This window comes from Arachis hypogaea, chromosome 1 (assembly GCF_003086295.3).
Source record: "Arachis hypogaea cultivar Tifrunner chromosome 1, arahy.Tifrunner.gnm2.J5K5, whole genome shotgun sequence".
Classification (NCBI taxonomy): domain Eukaryota; kingdom Viridiplantae; phylum Streptophyta; class Magnoliopsida; order Fabales; family Fabaceae; genus Arachis; species Arachis hypogaea.
The window spans coordinates 98,042,044-98,063,471 of NC_092036.1; the positions used below are offsets into that span (position 1 = coordinate 98,042,044).

The window sequence follows — 21,428 nt, forward strand, 5'->3', positions numbered from 1 at the left end:
TTTTACTACTTCATAGAATAAGAATATATTCTTCATTTTTTATTGAAGTTGATCCTTTTAAGGTACAATTTATAATTTTTTATAATATTTTTCATATACTCATTCTATTATATTATTTTTTTGATAATTTTTTATTTGTTGTTACTCTAAATTATTCTTATCGTCTAATGTTCCAGTTCGATTGTCTTTTGCCACAATCATTTACAATGCATCACATCCATGAAATACCTCATCGAGTTGTCTTCACTGATTCAGGTTTCAACTACATGGATATAAGCGTTCAAAGAAGAGACAATAGTCTCTACTTTACTGAAGGATGGTTGGATCTATTCACCTATTATGACTAACCCAATGGAATGTGGTTAAAGTTAGATTTTTTAGGAGGAGCTCTATTTTTGATTGAGGAATTGCATCCACGAAATTTTATAGGGAAAGTTCAAGTTCCATTCCCTCCATGCTTTTTACGTCTGCTCGAAAATCTTCGAAGTGGAGCACATAATGAAATTGAATTTCCTCAGTTTCAGTTCAGTTTTGCTAAATTCGTGACAAATTCAGATATGTAATTTCAACTATTGGTAATATATTTAAATTTTCTTAGTTTAAGCTGTTCATTATTAGAATAATTTTTTTACATATTTTGATTTTTTCAGAAATTACCAGCTTTCTTTTGCATGCATGCAATGCCATTGAGGGGAATAAGAGTTAGTTTGGTTTCTCGGTGTGACAATTCTATACCTTGCCGCATTGCATGGATAGCGAATGATGAAGCTTATTTAATAAGAGGATGGTCTGATTTTGCACAAATTCTAAATATTGAAACTTACGATGTTATTTCAGTTGGTTGTCGTTACAAGAATGATTCTATACTATACGTGACTAAGGACTAAAATATGTTCAATATTGTTTAGGTAAATTGGTTTTACTATTAGTATTTGATTCAATTATAATTATAAAATTTTAAATTATTGTCTCAATTTATATATTACGATTATTTTTTGTGGATTTGGTATTTTTAAATAATTTAATAAAATGAAGTAGTGTCAGATATTATTAAGTTTATTTTTATCCTTTATTTCTTTATTTGTATTTTTATTATATTTGACAAAAAATGAACCTACACATATATTAAATCATTGACCTAAAGACAATTTATTTGCCAATAAAAACATATTTTATTTATAATTGGAATAAAATTTATTTGCCAATAATCGGTGGATAAAATTGAAATTATACCCGTATCATATAATTATAATTGATTAATTGGTATAAAATGAAATTATACCTGTGCCATGAGTAATAATCTAAATAATTATATCTTAACAAAATATAATTTAAAATAATTTATAAATAATTATCTTAACAAAAATAATTATTTAATAATTAATTTAAAAACCAATGCAAAAAATAATTATTAATAATAGTATTATTAATTGGGTAAATAATATTAATTTGACAAAAATGATCAATTAGTTGAATTAACTGACATAAAAAATTGCATACTAATTTTACAAAAATTACATGGCACGGGTAATTGAAATATAAATAATATATAAAAATCTATTGAGTAAATCAATGATTTTGCACCTTAATAATTTGACAATTATTACTCAATTAACTAATTAATTGAATTAGTAATAATAATTTTCAATTTCAAATTTTATATATTAAGTAGTTATTAAAAACTGAGTAATAACGATTTACATGGAAAAATCATTGATAAATTCAATTAACCATATAGAAGATAATATACTAACAGTTTTAGTATATTATTTATGGCAAGCAAAATTATTTCCTCATATTTTCTATTAAAATTAAAATTAGTAATAGTTTAAAAAAAAGGTTTATTAATAAAATTACTAATAGTCACATTTTTATATACAGGATATATGTTTTTTATATATTATTTAAAAAATATAATGAAACATGAATAATGAATGAGTATGTTATTTTTTCGAATAGCTAATTAATGTAAAATTCAATACCCTTTTTTTATTTCATTGAGGTCATATTCTGTTTGGTGAAAGTTTCAATCACCTTAATTAAATCATGTGTTTGTGCCTTAACTTATTAAGATAGTAAGTAGTTATTTCCCATAGCGGAGATGTAAAAAATCATATTAAAGTTTATTGCCAAATAATTAGTGGATGAATAATAGTAGATTATATTATTTTGGGAAAGTATTTTCATTATAATTATATTAAATCAATATTTAATTATGATAAAATATGTTAATTATAATTATATCATAGAATTATAATAATTACGATATTTATGTTATATATTTTAATCATTAATGTACGTAAATAATTAGAAATCAAAATATAACTTATAATTATCCGTGCCATGCAAGATTAAATACGATATATAATAACATAGATGATTTGTTACTTATACTGATTAAATACAATAAATACATATTAATTTAGTTAAAAAAATAATCATTGTCTCCTATGTTTTCCTATTTATTTTTTAATTTATTAAATCCAATCAATTATAATAAATTAATTATGTCAACTAATTAATTCAATCAATTATTTTCTAATTTATTTTTTGAATTCAATAAATCAAATAAAATTAATTATACTAATTATTTGTATTGACTAATTGATTTGATTAATTCTTAAAATTTTTTTATTTAATTTATTTTATTTATTTAAATATAACTAATTAATTATTTAATTTTATTAGGATAAATATCAAATTCTATTTCTAATATAAAAATAAAAAATTTTATTCATTCCATTTTTATTTTACCGCTATAAAAGACCATATATGCTAGAAGAAAATATCATTCATTTACCAATTACTCTTTCATTGGGTAGTTTTTACAACAATTCTTTTTCTTCCTATGAGGCGCCGTCACAAGAAGGCAACTATCATGAACACAAATCAGCACACACTCTTCAACTCCCGTGCTCATCATTTAGAGCAATATATGATATGTTATCCATTAAGCATTTATAGACCATGGTGTTATCATGTTTGCATAAATAAATAAAAAATCCATAATTAAGCTTAAGTCATTTATCTATTTGTGTGGTATTTTGTAGTGTGAAATTACTTTTAATTTGTGTTGTGCAATGATATTATGGTTTAATTTAAACTTTTATTTTAGAATTGTGTTATGATTTTATCTCATCTTTTTTTCTTAGATATTAAGTTGATGTATTTTTATTTATTATTATTGAAGCAGATGTGATATAAAATTTGTAAAAAGAAAAAAAACTTACATTCAATTTATTTTATTGTAGTCTTCTATTCTTCTATTTTTTTATTCTTTTATTCGTTTTATTTTCTTTTTAAATATCATATAATTTATTATAATTTATACCAATTAATTAATTATAATTCATTATATCAGTTAGTTTAATTCATTAATTTATAATATACATGATAAAATAGATCATTTTTGTTACTTATATGTTTATTTTTCTAAAATCTAAATTTGAATAATTATATTTTCAGTTTTTTTATGAACAAAATATTATTAATAATGAATAATAATTAACCATTCATACTTTTAATTAAAGTGTTTGGATGACTTTTATATTTATTAATATTAATTATTGATTTTTCTTCATAAATAAATTATATTATAATTTTATGTTAGTTCATAATTGATTAATGATTAATGTTTATAAAGTTATGTTACTCTAAATTTTATATTTTATAAATATTTTATTTAAATATAATTTTTTTAACATAAAAATGTATTATTTTTAATAATATCATAATTTATATTTTTTAATTATTCTAAATGAATATTTTATCAAATACTAATTAAAGTTATTTTTCCATTTGCTTTTACTAATATATTTTCTAACTATTATATAAAATTAAAATCGTATTAATGAATTTAATATTAAAGTTAATTTGGCTTTTTATTATTTAGAGTGTTTTTCAATCAATAATTTTATACTCTTTACTTTTATTTTTAGTTTCATTTTGAATTTTAATTTAGTACTCAAAGGTAGTGAAATTCTATTGATATTGAAATAAAGTTACAAAAGGGTCCATAGGGTAGAATAAGTAAAATAATGTGATACCCACATTGCAACATTCAAATGAAACAATTTAGGATCTAAAATGTTTATCTTTCTCTTTCTCGCCGTCTATTATATTATCTATCCTTTATATAAAAATCGAATTTTTATCTTCAATGATAGAATCAACGTAGCATGCTTCTGTATTATTTTGTTTAACTCATTAAAGTCAATTCATTATGATGAATTAATTATATCAACTAATTGATTTGAATAGATATTTAAGTATCACATAATTTAAAATTATGTATATTAATTATTTGATTTAATTTTTATGATATATAAATTTAAGGAATAAATTAAAATAAGATAATTTATTACTTATTTAAATTGAATACAACAAATATAAATTAATTTAGTTAAAAATTTACTATTTTCTAATCTTCTATACATAAAAATGACAAAACAAAATTATAAAAATAATCTTTTTATCACTTTTGTTATTTTAATTTTATTTTCTTTGTTTTTTTTATGTATAACTTTGTTTATTTAATAATAAAATATACTCATATTAATTCTATCATATAATAATATATTTTTCTCCTATATTAATCAAAGAATTTCAATAGTTATCAACTACATCTAATAGAATGACTGAGAAGTGAGAACTACGAGAAGTTAAACCCAAGTTTAAAATACTAAAACAAAGAAAAGAAAATAGTGGATATATGATTAGAGAAAAATGTATAATAATGACAAAATATACTAAAACTGAATTTTTTTCCAACTAATAAAAGTGAGGTGTTAATTCCTCATGAATTTATTTTTTCTCTAAAATGAAATCACTATTTTTTTCTAAATTTATTTTAAAAAAATATATTTATTATAATTATATTACAATTTACATTTAACGAATAATGCATGATTATACTAATTTAGAGAAATATTTTATTATAATTATATAAAATCAATATTTAATACATTATCAACTAATAAAATTAAAGTGTCAATTTTTCATGAATTCATTTTCCCTCCAAAATGAAAGTACTATTCTCTCTTCTAAATTTATTTTAGAAAAATATCTTTATTATAATTATATTACAATATTACAATTAGCATTTAATGAATAATGCATAATTATAATAATTTAGAAAAATAAAATAAAGTCCAGTAATTTATCTTCCGACTGCACACATGTATATAATAACTTTTAAGAAGGAGTCATGTATAGTAAATACGGTCGATAATTGTAAAACTGTATACTAACATTGATATAATATTATTTTAGGTATATGTTTTGCAAGTATCAAAAAAAAGTGTTGAGTTGTTTTTTAGTAGATTTAAATTATTCATTGTTTATTAGAGAATTTTGTGCATTAGAATTCTCTAATAATTTATTATTTATTTTGAACTAATTTTGATATGTTCTTATTTGACAGTAAAAATTTGGTGGTGGGTCTAAGTATTATTAAGTTATTTATGGTCACATTGAGTATATATGGTTGATTTATTGAAGAAAGTAGATTACTAAAACCAATTAATAACTATTTAGAGTTAATATATTTAACACTAGCTTAAGAAAAAACAAATAATATATAACATGTTATATTTTTATTAATCAAATTATTATAATTTAAATTAATCTTAATAAAATAATTTAAAATTATAATTTTAATCTTATCACGTGCATAGCACGGGTTAATACACTTGGAAATTACTGCACGATGAATGTGGTATATAGAGAAGTTTTTGAGAGGCCTATAATAAAAAGGTAATAACAAAATGTCTTACTAAATCTATTTATTTATTAAAATTTATTACTATCACTTAAAAAAATTTAGAAATTCTAGGAACTAATAGATGAATTCTTATTGTACATTAATAGTTTGAGAATATTAAAATTATCATAAAAATTCGTATAATTTTATTCTCTTGACAAACAATTTTATAATTACGTTAATCATATAATTTTATATACAAACATTGATACAGTGTTGTTTCATGTATATATTTTGCAGGTATCAAAGGATAGCATTGAATTGTTATTCAGTAAGTTTAAATTATTTATTGTTTATTACAAAACTTTCTACATTAGGATCTATTAATTTGTTCTTCATTTTGAGCTGATTTTGATATTTTCTTACTTCACAGTATACCAACATATAAAATTTTGTTGGTAGATTTAAGTATTACTAAATTATTTATGGTCATATTGAGTATATATGCCTGATTTATTGAAAAAAGTAAATTAAATAACTATTTTATAGTTAATACAATTAACACTATATTAAGAAAAAAAACAACGCATACAAGTTATTTTTTTATTAATTAAATTATTATAATTAAAATGAAATTTAACATAACAACTTAAAATTATAATTTTAATCTTATCACGTGCATGGCACGGGTGATTAAACTTGTTTTAATACTAATTTCAAAATAAATTTGACCGAAAATTAGACCAAACGAACTGAATTGAGTGGATCGGACCCATATTGGACCAAGGCCCAACCCAACTCAACCCAATTGAATAAAACAGCACTCTTTCCCTTTTTGGCATTCATTTTCACGCTGATGAAGTTCTCTCACAAAACATAAACCTAGGTTGAACTTCAAACCAAGATAACTTTTGATCCGGAGCTCCGATTGACGAGTCGTTTGCGGCCACATGTTCTTCTCGGAGTCCTCTTCAATTCTATCTAAACAAAAAGATATATCTCTCTCAAATTCGTGCCCAATGTTCTATTTCCCCTTTATGTGCGAAATTGGTTTGGGTTTTGAGTGATTTTGATGATTTTGGTGGTTTAGGTGCAATCTAACATTGGATAATTGTTGGATTATACTTCAATCATCAATGAGTAAGGTAAGCAGACTCTAAACCCTTATGCGTTATCCAATTTTGTGTACCTAGTGCTAATTTAGTGAATTGTGTAAATTAGATTGAAATTATTTTAGATTGAAGTTTGAACGGGTGAATTGGAGCTTTTGGGAACAACTTTGGTGGCTGAATTTTTGGAAATGGAACTTGTGAGCTTGCATTGTGGAGTTGTCTCGGGTTATACGTAGAAATCGGCCAAAGTATGGTTTAGGTTTCGCGTGTTTAATATATAAGGGTTTGTGAAAACTTAGACTAGAGAACTATAGGATAAGTTGAAAAGGGTTTTATACATTAAATGGTTAGCTTTGTGATGTTGATGATAAATTGATGATTAGACTTGTGTTGGAATTAATGGCAATGAGATGAATGGAATTAATGAGAATGTGTTATTGGAATTAATAATGGTGAATTGATGATGTTGTTGGTATATGTCAATGAGATTTTGTGGTTATGACTTATTGATTGGTTAATGATGATTTATGGGTTGTTATTAATGAATTGAAGAAGTAAATTAATGAAATTTTAAAGTTGTAGTTGTGGTTGGAATGGTGAATGTTAGAATCAAGGTTGCGAGAACCGGACCGGTCAATAAACCGGTGAGGTCACTAGTTCAATGGTTTACTGGTTCGACCGGGGTTCAACCGGAGTTCAACCGGTTTAATTAAATATTAAATAAAATTATTAAAAAACTTAAAATAATCTTAAGTATATAAATTCAATGATCTCTAACTTAATAAAATTTGATATTTCACATAATAAATTATCCATTACTTAATATTAGAGGTTCACAAACAACTTCAAACATCAAAGTTTATAAGTAAACAAAAAATAAAACGTACATAATGACAAACCCATAATGTTCTACATTCAAAAGATACAATTACTAGCAAGGTTTCAACTAATCAAAGGTGCAACTCATCAAAAATCATAATTATCATTAAGTGTTCCAACATCTCCATCATAAACAGGTAATCCAAAGCCACCATCATCAGAAGTACTACCAAAAGAAGTTGTATTTGAAGAATCAGCAACATTAGGGAAATCCACATCAAGTTCCGCATCTCCTCCATCTAATAAAATAAAATAGAAAACCAAGAAAAAATTAAAGTTACAACTTTACATCAGATATTGAGAGGAAATGAAACAAGTTTTGCTATTTCAATCACCTGTAGGATATGAAGGCATAGCATTATCCGTATAAATTAAATTTTCAATGCCTTCGATGTCTCCATTAGTAAATTCAGGATCACCTTCATCCGGTATTACCCAAAAATCTACTGTGTCAATGCTTTGAATGTCAATTGGATCATAATTCTTCTTCTTGCGATGCATTCTAGATTGAAGGCGTAGATTATAAGTGACATAAACAATGTCACTTAGCCTTTGATACTTTAATCGGTTCCTCCTCTTTGAATGGATTTGTTCAAAGAGGCTCCAGTTCCTCTCGCAGCCGGATGATGAAGATGTTTGATGAAGAAGACGAACTGCCATTTTTTGCAAGTTAGGAGCACTCCCACCATGTAGCCTCCACCATTCACCTACTAGAATATGTAATTCAACCATCAACTCTCATTCAATATTTAAAAATCATTCAAAGTAAATTGAACATAGAAATATAAATACTTACCAGGTTCAAGTCTCTTAATTGCTTTCAATGCACTTTCCCTTCCAAAACTTCCTTTTCGATCTCGATACAACTGTATCTCTTGCATTGCGGCAACCGAGTCATCGCAAAGAGTTTCAATATCAAATAAATCAAGCAAAGACCTTAATATATTTGCCTTCTCAACAAACCCCTCACTATAGAAGTAATCTGGATTCAAAAACTATGCTGCTGCATGGAGGTCACGCTTCAAATGCTTATCCCACTGCATTTTCAAGATACTTGTATAAGGTGTGTATGCAGATTTCCTATTTCTAAACATTGTCTTGATATTAAGTTTGGCTCTTTGCATGCCCGCATACACGATACCCAGAGAAGGTTTCTCATCAGCATCAACAAGCCTCAATAACTTAATTAGAGGACCAACAAGCATAACAGTAGTAAAACAATCCTCCCAAAACTTACTATCCAAGATAATTGAACTAACCATCTTCCCATTGACACTCTTGGATAATTTATGAGAAGTGAAATATTTGTCAATCACCAATGATTGCAAGTCTTCTTTATGATTATATATACTTTTCAAAGTAATGAATACAGTAGCAAAACGTGTTACTCCTGGTCGAACAATTTCTTTCCATTCTTTTCTTTTTCTAAGCCATGACAAGAAAATCATATGATTGTAAACAAAGACAGTCACTTTTGAAGCACGAGAGGCAAGGTCAGCTATATGAGGAAGACTTGCTATGTCTTTCAAGATAAGATTGATGCAATGAGCAGCACAAGGAGACCAAAAAATGTTTGGATACTTTTCATGAATGAGTTTTCCAGCAGATACATAATTCGCAGCATTATCAGTAACCACATGCACAATGTTACTAGACCCAACCCACTCAATAACCTCAGCAAACAATTTAAACAAGGTATCGGCAGTTTTTATCATATCAGAAGCATCAACAGACTTAACAGATGACATACCAGCAGGACAATAAACTAGAAAATTAATTAATGTACGCTGCCTTTGATCAGTCCAGCCATCTGCCATCAGTGTACAACCAGTCCTTTTCCACGAGCTCCTATAACCTTCCACAAGCAACTGACACTCCTTCTTAAGATCGGCCAGCAAATGAACTCTCATTTCGTCATACGACGGTCCCTTGAAACCAGGTCCAATTGCAGCAACGCCGTCCAAGGCAGGTTGAAAGTAAGGCGATTGAATTGCATTGAATGGAATCCGTGCATCAATGATCCATCTTGCAAGCCCCAACTTAACCTTGTGTTTAACTTGTTTACTGGCCAAGACACTTTTCAAAGCTGGTTGAGAGCCTGGTGTAGTCCTTTCCTTAAAATAACTTCCAATTGGAGTAGCAGCAATCGCTCTTCTCTTTCCTTTGTCTCCCATTGTTGCAGGAGCCGGAGGTTGTACAGGATTAGGCGCTTCACCCTCTTCTTCCGCTTGTGTTTCACTTTCCACATCATAACAATCAGCTGTATATTTTCTTTTTTCTGCCTTATTTTTTTATTTTCCTCCAAAAGCCTTTTGAATTGAAGTTCAACATTTTCAGTTACTTTGTTACAAACTTTAATTTGTCCAGGGATCTTTGCAAGATGATATTTCATTCTATATATCCCCCCCTCCATTGTAAGTATTCAAGCAAAAAATACATGTATATTGAGCCTTGTTATTTTTGTCATACTTCACTGTAAAATACTGCCAAGCTGGATCAGATTTACCTCTGGATGAACCAGTTTAAGAATCTTGTGGCTGTGGGTTACTTTGTGATTGTTCCATCTATAACAATCAGAAAACCAAAGACCAGAAAACTTCAGCAACAATGCAAAACAGCAAAACATATTCAAAATCAATAACAGCAATTCAAAAAATAATGAAACAGCAACCAGAAGCAGATAACAGAAGCAGCAATGCAAAACAGAAGCAGGTAACAGAAGCAGCAATACAAAACAGAAGCATCATAACAGAAGCAGCAATGCAAAATAGAAGCAGGTAACAGAAGCAGCAATGCAAAACAGAAGCAGGTAACAGAAGCAGCAAAAAATATTCATCATGCTTCATGAAGCAGGTAACAGAAGCAGCAATGCAAAACATATTCAAAATAAAAAACATCAATCATGAAAATCAAGAAGGAGGCATATAATAGGCGAGCTCACAGAACTTCAGAAAATCAAAATCTAATTTCATAAAGGCAGCATAGAACAGGCAAGCTCACAGAACCTCAGAAAATCAAAATCAAGAAGCATAGGTGATAGAACAGAGTCTTACCAAATTCAGAAGGAGGCGGGCTCGGCCGGTGGTCGTCGCGCGGCTGCTGTCGATGCTTGTGGGTGGCGACGAGGAGGCGGGCTCGGCCGGTGGTGGTCGCTGTTGCTGTCGATGGTTGTGGGTGGCGACGAGGAGGCGGGCTCGGCCGGTGGTGGTCGCTGTTGCTGTCGATGGTTGAGGGTGGCGACGAGGAGGGGGGCTCGGCCGGTGGTAGTCGCTGTTGCTGTCGATGGTTGTGGATGGCGACGAGGAGGCGGGCTCGGCCGGTGGTGGTCGCAGGCTCGGGTATGGTGGCCTTGGTGGCCTTGATGGCTGTGGGTGGCGCCGAAGAACAATTAGGTTAGGGGAAAGGGGAAGAAAGGGAAAGAAAGGGGGGAGTATCAGATTAGGGTTAGTCATTTGGCGAAGGGCATTCTTCTTTTTTTTTTAAATGCCAAAACGACGTCGTTTGGCAGCTGAATTTGCAAACCACTAAATCGCAAAAAATCGGGCGGTTCTTCCGGTTTGCCGGTTGACCGCCGGTTCGACCGGTTTTTTGGCCGGTTTTTTGCCAGGCGGTTATTAGCATTACCCGGACCGGTTTCTGGTTTTTCCGGTTGAACCGGCCAGTCCGGTCCGGTTTTTAGAACCATGGTTAGAATTTATATATGGATTTTTATGGAATGGTGTGAATTAATGTGCTAGTGGTTGGTGTTAGTGAAAAAGGACTTGTTATGTGAAAAATTTGCAGGTTTGTGGGTAACGAATGTGAATTGGTAAAAAGTGGGATTTAGAATATTTTGGTAAAAAGTGAATTTTGGTGAACTTTGGTAGTCCATAATTTGCTCTACAAATTTTTTATAAAGATGAGGTTTGTTTCAAATTAAAGAAGGTTTTAAAAGCTTGAAAATGATATAAAGTATACGAAAAACCGAATTCTGTAGAGAAAGTTATCGACGCTAGAAATTTGGTGCGAACAACTGAAAATTTGAATGTTGCAGCAGAACCAGGTTTTCTGATGTGAGCCCACGCACCCAGCTGTGCGCGCGCACCCAACAGAAGCAAAAATTTACCTGTGCGCATGCACACCTGGTATTATTCATAAAGTGTGCGCACGCACACACCAGAATAGGCCTTCTGTTGGTGGCTCTAGCATAGTTGAGGCGCATGCCCACATTCTGCTTCCTCTCTGGGTTGTGCGCACGCGCACATGTGTGCGTACGCCCACACTCTGTTTTTCAGCACTTGTATTTTTATGATCTAAATATGGTTTTGAACCTCTAAACCCCTACTTTTGCCCTGTTAACCTTAGATCTTACTGGTAAGCTTAGTAATTATTGGAAGATGGGAGTTTAAGGTAACTTGAGAATGAAGTAAGAGGTAAGAATGGTGAATTATATAAGAAGAAAGAGTATATGTGAATGAATTATGATGTTAAGACTTGAATGATTGATTCCCTACATTATGAAATGCGTGAGGCAAGTAAGAGAATAATGTAAGAAGTTGAGGATTTATAATGTTAACTAATCAAGAACATTAAAATGTATGATCAATGGATTAAGTAAAAGTGAGAATGATGAGATGAGATATGAATTAGTATCGAGAATGAAAGCAATGATTATGAGAAATGATTGAAGATTTTGAGCTTGGGGCATTGTCCCCATGTCAGCTGGGATTTTTCCCATGTTTAACATTCAACTTGGGGAGATATTGTTCTTCCCATGTCAATTTGGGATGCTGTCTCTTCTCTCCATGTCAGTTTGGGACTCGTTCTATGGATATTGTTGAGCTTAGGGGCGTTCTTTTTCCCATGTCAGCTTGAGGATCCTCCCCATGGTGTACTTTTGAGCTTGAGAACATATCGGGATGGCTATGTAAATGGCAGTTGATATCAATAGCCATAGGACAGGCATACATCATGTGCACATTGTTTGAATTGCTTGTTTGTGAACTATTTGGGAATGCATACACGATTATAACATGCTATTTGTTGTACTTGTTATCTGTATTACTTGTAAGTTACTTGTGCTTGCCTTGTTTGCTTATTTGTCTGTGCAAACTAATTGGTGATGGAGGAGCAGAGGAAAGGTGGACTGGTTTGGAGTTAATGTTAGGTTTAAAATATGTAAGGTTAGAATTCTTTAGGTAACATACCCCTTTTATGGCTTCTGCTTAGAGTTTTAAGTCTTATAACCGTATATTGGCGTTCTAGAATTGCCTCTGGCATTCCTAAGACCTTATATATCATATGCGTGGCACCTTTACCATGCTGAGAACTCCGGTTCTCACCCCATACTGTATTGTTGTTTTCATATGCAGGTCGAACGGCTCCTCGATAGGCGTCTGAAGGTTCTGCGGCAAAGTGGTTTATTTTGGGATCTTTCCTTGTTATTTTGATGTATATATATGTATAGTTTCTCCTCTTGTATGTAAGAATACTTTGTTTATGTACCTCTTAGAGGTTTTATGGAGAACTAGGGTTTTGAACATGTTCTTTGGGGTTATTATTATGTATATATATATGTACGTATATGTTCTTCGGCCAGCTTTGGCTTCGCAGGCTGAGTCAGGAGCTAGTTATGCTGTGTTCTTGGCTCTCTACTCGTATCACCTGTACATATATGTTATCGAACTTTAGTTTTCTTCTCACGCAAGTAACCACATTTTCTGATGGTTGCGCTTTTAAGTTTTGCGATTTTGTTTTACCTATTTTTCAAGGCTTCTAGTTAAATATCTCTTTCTCTATTATATATATATATATATATATATATATATATATATATATATTTATTTATTTATTTATTTCTAGAGGTCGTAATACCTTACTATTTCAGTCTTATGACTAAAGCATAATATTAAGTATGGTAGGGTGTTACACTTCCTTTTCTCTCTCATTTCTATAGTCGCGCGCACAAAAACCCTTCCTTTTTTTCCCTCTCTCACTCCCACCGCGCCGTCCACACTTCTTTCCAATTGGCACAGCCACCGCGACACCCAGAACCGCCCTGTTAGGCGACACCCCATAGCTGCCTCTCCTCCGTCGCGAAGGAAATAAGAAACAGCTCTGGAAGGAACGCCACCGACAACCACCGTCCAATGGCGCGGGAATTATCCTCTCGCGCTGCAGCCACCTCTACACATTGTTGCCATCACGACTTCTTCCACCGTCGCAGCAACCACCGACGACGCAGCAACTTCTGCCTTGACGTATACCCCGGTCGATCAACCGCGTCTCCTCTCCAGCGACCTGGGTTTTTTTCCTTCCCATCTTAGAGTTTTAGTTTAACTTGTGTTTTTTTATTATGAATGTTTATTTTGGATGTTCTTACTCGATATTGTTCTAAGAATTAAACTCTTATAGTGTTGGATATTTCTTTTTAAGATAATTAAAAGTTTCTTTTTAGTGTTACTCTTTCTTTATATAGTTTATTTCTTTTCTGCTTAAGGTTTTTCATGCCTTCTTTATTAGGTTTTAGACTTTTAGTAATCAGGATTCGGTTTAGGATAATTCATTCTTTTAAATTTGACTACTGAATATTTTGACTTGAATTGAAAGCATAATTAATATATTTAGAGATGAAGAGTTTTTGTGCTTGCTTGTGTTAGATTACTGCTTTTGCCATTAGAATAGATGCTTTTACATCTAAAATTGATATATAAAAATTTCAAGAATTAAGTATTTTCCATTAAAAGGGTTGATGTCATTTTGTGATCTGTGATCATGCAATTTTCATATTCTTTTCAGCTATCTTATATTGCCAAACTTGATTCTGCACTATGTATAAGAAAGTGAAGTTGGTTTTGATCTTATACTTTACATATTTTCACCCATAACTGTATAAGACAATATTGATGAAATGGAACTTTCTTTTTTAATACAAGATTAATTTACAATGAGTGATAAAATTAGTTTTTTCCTTTTTTTAGTTTTACAGCTTTATTTACAAAAAAGAACAACATTATTTCTTTTATTTTGACAGTTACTGCTCGATGTATAGGCATGTGGAGCAACTAGCAAGACAACTAAAGAGAGGTGCAAAATCTGTACAAGGTGTTGAGGCCAAACTATGGCAAGCACGTATTAATTAATTAACTAATATTTTTGGCTTTATATGATATCATTTCTAACCATATGGATTTCCATTTCCAGTATATATATCCACAATATCCATTTGAGTCAAATTTTCTAATTTGAAAAAAATGATATTAATATGGGTAGGTACCTGAGACACTACCTAATGGAGTGCTTCATAAGTTGAATGTATCACCAAAGAGTGATGTACCAATCATTGAACCTGAGATGCTCAATGAAGTTGATGGCCTTATCTTTGACTTCCCCATGCGGTTCAGGATGATGGCTGCCCAGTTTTTCGATTTTGTTGACAAAACTGGACCTCTTTGATTACCACAAACCTTGTAGGCAAGTCTACTGGACTCTTCTACAGTACCTATTTTCTAGAAGGGGGACAAGAAACAACACTGTAAGAAAACAAACTTTTATATATATCTTAACTCTGTTCTGTCATTGCATGTTCGAGATTAAAGAAGTGAAAGGTGGAAGCCCTTATGGAGTAGGAACTTATGCTAGTGATGGAACAAGACAGGTTGCTGAGATTGAATTGCTGCAAGCATTCCACCAGGAGAATATTTTTGCCACCATCACCAAGAAGCTCAAAGATGCTGCATAAAGCATATAATGTTTTTGCCTCATTGAAAAGAACACTATACCACCAGCACACAAATAGATTAAAATTTTATTTTAGTCCTTTAAACTTTATGAATTAGTCACTTGTCATGGATGAGGTTGAAAATGAGGACTTTGTATTTACTTTGGAGACAGTTATGGCCAAATTTGGACAAAAAAGACACCATATGCATTTGGCTGCTTTTATAAATATTTACTAGATTCAAATAGCTAGATTCTTTTAGGTTGAATAATAATTGTGTCTTTTATGTTTAAAAGTAGATGTTTCTTTGTATATAATTGCTGATGTTTCTTTGTTTTTATAATTGTCATTAGATGGCTGTTTCTTTGTTTTTTAGATAGATATGTCTTTGCTTATGGCTGCATATGTGTCTTTGCTTATGGTTGTAGATGGATGATTACAGAAAATTTACTTTAAAATGATTGATAAATTTGAACTGATCGAAGAGAAATTTGAAACAGTTGATGAATTAGATGAAGCGAAAGAGACGTGATCCAAGTGTAGCAACTAGAAAGTTATTCTTTGTTTAGCTAGTTATATAGTAATGATATACCCGTTTTCTAAACGATGTAGCTTCACCCCCTCTAAGAAAATATAAAGTTTACATAAGATGTTTATTTTGTTAAACAAATAGATATTTTTTTATATACTAAATGGATGATTCTTTTTTGTATTATTTTTGGTCGTGATGAATTCCTGTATCGACAGTGTTGCAAATTGTATGGATAAGTTGAATGAATATCATGATTCCTTTCATTGTATTTTAGCATGATGACAAATTTATAATTACTTATGTAGGATAAATTTTTTTGAGTTTTCATTCACATGGCTTCTGTTAAAGTAACATCTATTTAGTATGGAAAAGGAACATCCTAATGCTTGATAGAAGTAACATCTACTTAGATCTTTATAAAAATAATTAGTTACCTAACAAAAGTTACTTATATTTATTCTTTGCTGCAGAGATGATTCAATTGATAGTGAATACAAGTATCACAAAAGAAGGGAAAAATTTTTGTATTTATTTTGTTGCTTATTTAACAAAATTAAAAAAAAAAGGATAAGAAAAAGAACAACAACAATATCTAGTTATTTACTTTTTCAAAAGCAACCAAAGTGTTTTAATAGTTTTCTTTTTATCCACGGTTTGCTTTTTGCAGTTATTACACTTGAACTTTAGAGTTACAATTTTTATCAAATTAAAAATGAGTCCACATACACAACATACTACTTAGTACTACTTAGTGATGAACTTATGAGCAAGTATTACTTCCATAATTAAATTTATTATCAAGTGGTCAAGGTGTATGCAACAAATGAATAGTCATTTATGTCTATTATATATTAACTATAAAAATACTTATAAGTCACAACAGCTGAATCAATAAGTACAATATGCATTCAATTATTTCAAAGTTAATTTCCATCTTAACTGATGATTCATTTCAGAGAATCATCCATTTAGTATAAAAAGAAATATTCATTTCTTTAACAAAAAAAATCTGAGGTAGATTTTTGCATATTGGGCTTGGCTCTTCAGGATAGTCTTGGAAAGAAAAAGCAAAACAAATCAATTATGGTCAAGGGGTATGCAATAAATGAATAGCCATATATGTTTATTATATATTAACTATAAAAATGTTCATAAGTCACAACAATTGAATTAATAAGTACAATATAGGTTAGTTTACTTCAAAGTTAATTCCCTTCTTAAATGATGATTTTTTCAAAGAATCATCCATTTAGTATAAAAAAAACATCTATTAGTTTAACATAAGAAATATGTGACAAAATTTTTTGCATAAACATTCAAGTTGCCTACAAGAAGAAAGATACAAAGTATGACCAAAATAAAATACATTCTATTCTTAAAGTATTATAAAAATCCACAATGTAACCCAAGAAAAATCTCAAAATATATCAAAAGTGTCTCAAACGGTAACATCATCACATGTATACATTATAATGGATTCCACTCTTTGCATAATTTTTAGGTGTCTAGACTCAAACCGAACTTTAAATTTGGCAAAATTAGACTAACTCTAGTCTAATTTTTATCCCAAACTCGCAAATCACATTAAAAAGAACCTAGTGCAACATGTTCCCGCATTATCAATCAAAACAAGGATCATTAAACCAATAGTATAAATATTAATAGCGTCCACCCATTGAATGAAAAAGAACAGTTCTATAGCAAATTTAAAAAAACTAACATATCACAAATAAAACATTCGCATTTTCGTTCATAAATATCATCTCTGTTGTTCAATTTTTTGCAGCAATTTCATATGATTTAATTCACACCGAACTTCATATAAATCAAAATTAAGTTAAATCAGAACTAATCTTAAAAAAAACAACAATCTTATGATAAAAATAACATCCGTGATCATTCAGTAAGAACCATCCATTCACAACAAAAAGCAATATCTAATAAATTACAATTAAATCATATGCATACTCAACAAAAATAGACATCTAATTCGCATGATCAGAAACATCCAACAATTAAAATCAGAGACAAAATAGAAGCATCTTCTATTACTTAAACCCCTAACAATATACTACCAAAATGGAGAACATCTTGGTGAATTCAGCAAAATTAAACATAAATCAACAACAACCACATTTCCTAAAACCCTAGTATAGATTAGCAACATCCAATTTCCAATGAAACCCTAACATGCACTGACCTATCAGCGTCGAATGAGGTGATTCATGTGCAATAGCGTGCAACAGAGATAGAAACCAGGGGTGTCCTGACGACAACGCTGGCTTTCACAACTGCGTGATGAATGCCGAAGGCGGTAGACGTTGTTGATGCACCTACCGGAGAAGATGAGTCCGCGATGGCATATTCGACTAGCGTTCAATGTAGAGGCGACAGTAAGTAGAGTCACGGTCGACGGGGATATCTTCATTGCATGCGATGACAGCGGCTTTTTCGCTGGAGTACTAGACGACGCTGATTGGGGTTAGTGGTGGGAGAGAAGACAACTAGGGAACGAGACCCAGAATGCGCCACTTTGGAGAAGAAGCTCGACGATAGTATAGAGCTGGAGAGAAGAGAGCCATGGTTGAATTCTTCATGGTAATTAGGGTCAAAGTTAGATATTTGGTTAGATGGTTTTTTAGTCATTTGGGCTTTGGGGTCAACCCAATTGAGTTGGCAGATACTGAGTTGGTTCCCTAGCAAAATTAATATTATGAAAAAATTCATCACGTAATGGAATGAATAGTGAGACTCATAGAAATCTAATAATAATTTCTCGGGCCCCAAGGGATTGTTCTCCAAATCTCAAAAGCAAGTTTCTGATAAGCAAAAGAGGGATAACCAACAATTTGTGGTGTCTTCTAACTACAATTTCAAAACATACAAAAAATTTGGATCTTATAGCTCTAGCAACTAATTATTACAAATAGGGTAAAATATATTTTTTGTCCTTAAAATTTGATAAAAGTTTTAAAAATATTTATAAGTTTTATTTTATTCCAAAAATTTTCGATTTACATCAAATATACCCATCCACGGCTAATTTTTCAAAAATTTAAGATCAATTCAACAACAATTTCATAAGAACAACCCTCAACACAAGCAACAAGCATAATTTTCATGCATTATTATTAGATTGATCTTAAATTTTTTGAAAATTTAGCCGTCGAGGATATTTTTGAATCAAATCGAAAACTTTAGAGACAAAATTGAAACAAAATAAAACTTAAAAGTATTTTTAAAACTTTTGCCAAATTTCAAGGATGTATATTTTCTTCTATTTCATTTTTTATTTCGCTTTTTAAAATTATTCGTATACACAATTTTCTTATTGCAAAAGCATATTAATAGCCTCTACTCATGGAAAACATTATAGATAAATTATTTTTTCTCTCATTTTTTTAATTAAAAGGTCAAAATTCAATTCTCTTATCGATCAGACGACATGTCCCCAAAATATATTTTCAGATACCGCTATACAATTACAACCCATCTTTGCTCAATAGATACAAAATACCCACGCTTTAGCAATATATTTTACCCTTACAAATATTACAAATTCCATCTCAATTTTTCCTATTAAACTCAAAACAATTGAAAATATGCCAAATTTAATATTTGTTTTTAAAATAAAAACCTATAATCAAAATTAAAATTAATACATTGCAGAAGTAAAGCGGTGAACCAACCCAAACAAAAATATGTCAAATTCAATATACGCTTTTGATCCAGAAAATTAACAACCACCAACAAGTAATTACTTAGAACGAACAGTAACCATCGGATTATAAAGTATCCATTGCTGGGAATTCAAATTTGATTGCTTTCTATACTTCACAAGCAGCAGCTAATTCAGGACTCTATTTGCTTGCCTCACAGATGATTTCATTACCCTCAAGAGCAAGATCACGACCCTCATTCCGAGCTCATACACATGCTTTGAGAGCTACTCGATTAGCTATGGCGAAAAAATCAATTTGATTCTTTTTAGATGATCCATGATCAACTTCCTTTTGTAGTACCCTACTCCTAAGGGAAGTCGAATCCCCGTTACAATAGAGGAAGAAGCTTCTTAATCGGATGATGCATGTCTTTCTAAGCGAGAAGCCTAACAAAAACATGGCTTTGCTTGACGATTACAAGACCGATGAGCTTGACTTGGAATTTGGCTCTAATCGCCAAAATTTTATTTATGATCATTCCATCGTCACCGTGTGTTTAACCAGACCTAAACCTCACCCGTGAACTTACAAACAAATCCGACAAACTACAACAAACAATAAGGATCGAAGGTTCTTTATCTTCTCTTCTGCAAAGGTGAAATGTTAAGATAGAGAAAAACAGAAATTGCAGTTTGGCTTAGAGTGAAGTGAAATAAGTTTGTAATATGTGTGCAATTGAATCGAGCATTGTTTCATTTCTTTAAACGACGTCGTTTAAATCTCATATCCTCACCCTAAAAATGACGTTTTTTTATGTGATAATATGCCAGGTCAGTTTTTGTTAATGATGTTAGTGAGGGAAATAACAGAAAAATTAACGTGATTAATTAAAAATTGTTTAGGGACGAATTTGATTAAAAAAATTTTTGAATACTAAAACAGAGATCGCATGATCTTTTAAGAACTAATTTGACTATTTACTCAATCAATTAAAAAAAAACATATATGCATCTATGATTCACAAATATATTAATCAAGCTCTATAATTAGTAGTAATAATAACGTAGTTTTTGAGGAAGATTCTCAATTTGTAGGAATCTAGCTTGTAGCCCTTCTAGAAATGTAGCGTTTAGAAGCCCTTGCTTTGTAGTTTGTAGCGGTCTATGTGCAAATATATCTGCATCGATAAGCCAAAATTAAATTATTCAGTGTGAACTACCAAAGTAAGAACAAGCCAATAGAAAAGTGAAGTTGAATATATATAATATAAAAGACAACAAATTAATACTTCCTATTTATGAACCTACAAAAGCTACCTGGGAAAAAACGTTATTACTTCATAGACGAGAGATTTTTCTTTGGGTTTCTCAGTGGAAATTATGACACTATTTTGCTTTTTTGTTCTCTTGATTACTTCAAGATCTCTCCCCCTAACCCCAACTCTCTCTAAAAGCAATTAAACAATTCGATGTATCTAAATACATCATGCATACGCACATACACAATTCTCCCAACCCTTACTTACAAGTTCTTAAATAGGTCATATTTAATATGTACTTAGAAATGTTTAAAATATAAATAATTTTAAATGTTTTAGAGTACATATTAATTGTGTTCTAATTAAAAGCTTATGATTGTTTCTGCTTAGATGCATAATAGAGAGAAGATAATGTATACCACAAAATCTATGCTGACAAGAGTTGAACGAGTTAAAGCATGTGGTTACCCTTGTGATCTGCTTGGCTTTGCTCAAAGCAATTAAAGCATGATGCATGACATTGACATTCACCAAGAGAAGGTAAAAGCTTTCATTGCTCTTTCTCTCTCGATCTTTCTCTCTCTC

General features: G+C 30.5%; 1 protein-coding gene and 1 pseudogene across 1 annotated transcript; one reads left to right on the plus strand and one right to left on the minus strand.

The window, feature by feature from the left end:
* Positions 1 to 8,687: 8,687 nt before the first annotated feature.
* Positions 8,688 to 9,866, minus strand: LOC112753793 (uncharacterized). The gene has a single exon (XM_029291048.1). It carries the CDS (start codon positions 9,864 to 9,866, stop codon positions 8,688 to 8,690), a length of 1,179 nt encoding a protein of 392 aa, XP_029146881.1.
* A 484-nt stretch (positions 9,867 to 10,350) lies between these two features.
* On the plus strand, positions 10,351 to 15,412 carry LOC140183750 (probable NAD(P)H dehydrogenase (quinone) FQR1-like 1; annotated as a pseudogene).
* Positions 15,413 to 21,428: the final 6,016 nt, after the last annotated feature.